The 5,290-nt window shown below is 54.4% G+C and overlaps 1 protein-coding gene across 1 annotated transcript; it reads left to right on the top strand.

The window, feature by feature from the left end:
- Window positions 1–2,063: 2,063 nt before the first annotated feature.
- Window positions 2,064–3,645, top strand: LOC127305762 (putrescine hydroxycinnamoyltransferase 1-like). The gene has a single exon (XM_051336290.1). The coding sequence runs from the start codon at window positions 2,116–2,118 to the stop codon at window positions 3,433–3,435; it is 1,320 nt and encodes a 439-aa protein (XP_051192250.1). The 5' UTR covers window positions 2,064–2,115; the 3' UTR covers window positions 3,436–3,645.
- The last annotated feature ends 1,645 nt before the right edge of the window (window positions 3,646–5,290 follow it).

The raw sequence follows: 5,290 nt of genomic DNA, 5'->3' as shown, positions 1-5,290 counted from the left end.
AGCACCAAAAACAAGAAATATAAATAACAAAATCATCATGCAACACTACATGATCTCTGCTGCATCCAAGGCTTTTTTTCTCTGTAGACAAAAAATATCGGTGGGTAGCGGTATTCCGGTATTTCGGAAATATCGGAAATACCGGCCAAATACCGGTCGAGATTTGTCAAACCAACTCACTATTTTGTTCAACATTTATCAAAAAAATTTAAATTTGACCAAATTATTTAAATACCGGAGAATTTCGTTCGGTATTTTGTTTTCTCGGTGGTAACCGATAAAACCGGTTTTCGCCGAAATCTCGGAAATTCCGGCCAAGCAAAAAAACCCTGGACATGAAGAATCATGTGCAATAAAATTACTATATAAATCCCAACGAAGAATATATCACATGCATTTTTAATGATTATATTGTCGCTGGGAACACTTAACCCACTGCACCAGTTAAACAGCATCATATGGTGAGAAACCCAATTTTCAGGGCCCAAAACATGGGGAAAAAACAATTAATCAAACAATCAACATACAACACTATATCAACCCCCAATGCAACATAGTCTAAAATTAAAAACAACAAGTAGTAAGTACGGTCTGACTTGGTTGCAGGGGACTCCAAACAACTAATCGTAAACTACCACGCACTAAAATCGGTTGGAACACATGTACCCAACTACTTAAGCACCGTCATCTGATTTAGACCGTTCCTATGTACAACTTAATTGGGTACGACTATACTTAAACATGCACCAAAGTGCATAGAACCACTAAGAATGTAACGAACTACACACATCATCTAATTTAGAGTGTTCCATATAGAAGTTAATTGAGGGAAATGATACAAACTTCATGAACATGCACCATGGTGGCTAGAACCCTAACAACATGTGGATCTACGCGAGTATCTACTCTCTGCCATCCATCTAATTTCAGGGTTGACATAAGAAAGTGACAAAAATTTCGCACCAGAAATTGAAGGAAATCCCGTTTGTACATGGGGGGTTGGAGGGATTTGAGCACACAAGCTTACCTGAGGACCTCGATCTCCCAGCGCTCACGCGGACGAAGATCTCCAACGACAACCTTGACGGTCTCCACTCGAGCTCGGGCCGTTCTCCTTCACTCGAGACCAGCACACTCCTGCGCGTCGAGCGTTCCGTCGAAAATATCATGCTCCTCACGATTGGGGGGTGGGGGGGGGGGGGGGGTGGGGGGTGCTCCACCGGCAGACTTGACTCCCACCTTGAGCGAGGAGGTCAATCTCCGTCGTCGAGCTTGGTGCAATACAATGCGCCTTGCCCACCTACTCGACCTCCTTCTTCTGACGCGTGTGGAGCTCCCCATTGACACCGAACTAGACACCCTCCTCCCTCACGAACCCTCTTCACCGGCGAGCAAACCCCTTTCGCCGGGACCCTTGCAAAATCGGAGGATGCCAACGACGGGATGCAGAGAGAGAAACGGAGGGGAATGAGACGAGAGAGATGTTCCCCTCCCCCACGCGCGTGATTCAAGCGATCCTTATCACGCCACATACGCGATGGGTGGGTCCTCCAGGTGGGAGTCTGTCGGGATGACAAGCTCGTGGGAGGCGGTGAGCGAGAGATTGGAAGAAGATCGGGCGACTGATAATCGATGGCTTGGGATGACAAGCTCACGGGAGACGGCGATCAGGAGATTGGAAGAAGATCGGACGACTGATAATCGATGTCTCGGGATGACAAGTTGTGCACTTTTTAGCACTTGGTTTTATCCAACTATTGTTAGTTTTTTCATTTCACATATATTGGAAAAGCCAAAAATTGAAGATGTGGGGACACGTGGACGGAATATTGTTGGTTGTTGCTGTGGCAGTTGCTTATTGGTTGAGAAGTTTGGAAATAATTGGATTGGCATTTCAAATATTTTAATCCATTTAAATATATTTTTGGAACATTGACTGAGTGAATAGAGTACTCCAACATTTGCTGGGGATACGTGTACGCAACAATATCATCGGTTCTTGGAGTACCGTGATGCCCGTGCAATCAATGCTCTACGTTATATAAAAGGGAAGGACCGCGTTAGCAGGAGTAGTGTAGCTCTTAGCTGTTTCTCTAGTTTTCCACTCTGAGCAGAATGGCCCGTGTGGACGAGAAGGTGAAGGTGGTGGAGTCGTGCATTGTGACGCCCAGCGAGGAGACGCCTAGCCATGGACTCTGGCTCTCCCCGCTCGACCTCATGATGGTCAACAGAGGCCATACCCCAAACGTCTACTTCTACCGGTACGCGTCTAGCTCCGGCGTCGTCGGCGACATCTTCTTTGACGTGGCCAGGCTGAAGGAGGCGATGGCCAAGGCCCTGGTAAGCTTCTACCCCCTCGCCGGCCGTCTCGGGGTGGATGCCGACGGTCGGGCAGAGATCGACTGCGCCGGCCAGGGCGCGCATTTCGTGGTTGCTCGCTCGGACCTCACCGTTGACGACTTCAGCGACTGCCAGCCGTCGCTGGAACTGAAGAGGCTCTTCGTTCCACGCATCGTCGACGACTCGCCGTGCGTCATGCTCGCCGTCCAGCTGACCTTCTTCAAGTGCGGCGGGGTGGCCTTAGGCACGGCGCTGCACCATGTCGCCGTCGACGCCGTGAGCGCGGTCCACTTCTTCGAGACGTGGTCGGCCTTCTCCAGGGCCGGGAGCCGCGATAAGGACGTCGCGGAAGTGCTGGAGCTCCCCTGCCACGACCGCACCCTCCTACGTGCGCGCTCCCCGCCACGCGTCGTCCACCCCGACGCCGCTCCCATGTTCTGGCCGCTTAAAGATAATCCAAACATATCACCGGCGGGGCCCGTGGTCAACGAGATTTTCGTCATCTCAATGGATCAGATCGCCGCTCTCAAGCATGCCAGCAGCGGTGCGAGCACGTTCTGCGCCGTGAGCGCCCATGTGTGGCGGTGCATGTGCGTCGCCCGCCGGCTGGCTCCAGAAGCCACGACACGCCTCACCTTCCCGGCCAACTTCCGGCGCAGCCTGAGGCCGCCGCTCCCAGAGAGGTACTTCGGCAACGGGATCATCGTGGTGGGAGCCGCCGGCAAGGTGCGGGACATCGCATCGGAGGATCACCTCGCGCTGGCCCCCGTCGCTGGACGGGTCAAGGAAGCCGTCCGCGGGCTGGACGACGAGCTGGTGCGTTCCACGATCGACTACCTGGAGATGAATGAGGCTCCACCTGCGAGCAGCATGCCGGAGACCGAGGTGAGGATTGTGAGCTGGCTAGGCATGCCGGTGTATGACGTCGATTTCGGGTGGGGGAAGCCGTTGACGATGATGCGCGCCGTGCAGCAGCGTGCCGGTCTCATTTACCTCATCGACAGCGGGCTGGGAGACGGCGGCGTTCGCATCCTCTTGTCCATCGAGGCAGAAGCTCTCAAGGACTTCCAGCGCCTGCTATACGAAAATTTATAGGATAATGGGGAACACCTTTCATGTTGTTTCAGTAGTGGAACTTCGATTTCTTTCTGTCGCGAGTTTGTTTCCTTTCACATAGAGGTTTAGAACGCAAAATTGTCCCTTTGGCGACGTCGAGAACTGTTGATCTGAATAAAATTACAAAGCCGACTGCGTTCAAAGATGGCGGCTGGAGTACAAGCATACACTGGAAAGCATCACTCCCTACTTTCTGTGTATAATCTTCGGGCTATGTTTCTTTACTGGATCTGCTAAACTTGTATGCATCTTTAAAGTTTTTCTTCAGTGTGTGAAACCTGTACGAAAATTCTAAACTTGAATAATATACGAATCTTTGAAGTTTGAAGGAGGCTTCGCAGAAAAACGCCTCTCGGGTAGCCCCCTCCAGGCGACCAGGGAGGCGAAACCCTAGTCGCGCCGCCGCCGCCTCTCCCAGCCGTCCTCTACCTCCTCGTCGCCCTAGAGGCGCCACCGGGCTAAGCCCGCGACGCCGGTGAAGGGGGCGGCGGGGATCTGGGTCCTCGCCCCCCGCGCGGAAGATCGGTGGAGGAACTTCGCGCTGGGTTCGCCGTGGCCGGTGGGGCTGCTCGGTGGCTCTTCTGTCGCCGCTGGCTGGCCTCGGGCCTAGCCGGAGGTAAGGGAGGGTGCTGCCGGCGGCGTCCTCGGAGGGGGCTATGGACCTCAGGGCGGCGGCCCTGATCTGGTGGACGGCGCCGGCTCTGCGGCGAGCGGTGGCTGTGAGTGCTTGCCCTCCTCTCTGGTCGTGTGGACGGCGGAGGGGTGGCGGGCGTCTGGTGTGGCCGGGGAGCTGCCGCCAGCTCTGTGTGCCTGTCCGCGGAAGATCTCCCCTTTTCCGGCCGGTGAAACATGCATCCCATGGCCAGATCTGCTTGCTCTGGTTTGCTGGATGGTGGCGGGAGGCTCGGGACCGGGGAAACCTGTGGCCGGCGGTGGCCACGACGCTGGCGACGCTCCTGGCGCCGTTTCCCTCCTTGGAGGCAGCGTTGAGATCCCTTGTTTCTTCCCCACCCTCACCCCTGCCCGGGGTGAAAACCCTTTTTCCTCGTGTGGGCGTTGGCGGCATTGCGATGGCGTTCCCTTCCTGGAGGCTTCGTCTGAGGATTGCAGGGGTGGTTGGCGGGTTCCGGTTGGTCATGGTGGTGCTTGGCAGTGCGTTCTCTCCTTTGTCAACCCTGCGCTTGGCCAGGTTGATGCTCTTGTTTGCCGGTCTTCGTGGTGCGTCGGCGCCCAGCAGCTTGCGTCCTCCTCATGGTGGTGCCGAGGCGCCTGACGGCGCTCGTCGGGAGCTCTCTGTTGCGGTAGCCGACTTGCCCACTTCCATGCTCTTTGGGTGTTCTTACTCTGGTTTGCTCTTGGGAGAGCTTCTCTATCTGCCGACGGCGGCGCTCTTCGGACCGGGGCGAGAGGGAAGGGTCCCTCTTCGGAGTCAGAGGCCATGAGTTGGACACTAATCACTCTTCTGGAAGCTGGCGTGCTCGTTCCTCCGCTGATGGTGCTCCCTTCTAGCTATGTTTCTTCCTCTGGTGGCTGCTCGGGTAGACGATGGCCTTAGTGATCATAGGGTCTGTGCTTTTTCTCTTTGGTTTGTAAGCTGTGTATGCCTTGTTGCACTTTGTATCTGCTGTTTTGGCTTTATTAATTTAAAGTTGGGCCTTTGGCCTTATGTTTAAGTTTGAAGGAAAATGATTGGCTTCAACCGGGGGATAGCACGACTTGCAACCTCCGGGTCCTGAACGCGCCACATCCTTTTCTTCCTTGTTTTGCACGAAAAGAGGGATACTGCCCATGGACTCCACGCATGATCTCCGGCACGAACAACGACCTCCCCGCA

This window comes from Lolium perenne, chromosome 6, assembly GCF_019359855.2.
Source record: "Lolium perenne isolate Kyuss_39 chromosome 6, Kyuss_2.0, whole genome shotgun sequence".
Lineage (NCBI taxonomy): Eukaryota > Viridiplantae > Streptophyta > Magnoliopsida > Poales > Poaceae > Lolium > Lolium perenne.
The sequence above is the reverse complement of the archived record's forward strand: the minus strand, read 5'-3'. Positions and strand labels throughout refer to the sequence as shown.

What these genes read in the sequence shown, in the direction of transcription:
- LOC127305762 (XM_051336290.1), top strand. Translation starts at nt 2,116, where the DNA reads ATGGCCCGTGTGGACGAGAAGGTGAAGGTGGTGGAGTCGTGCATTGTG.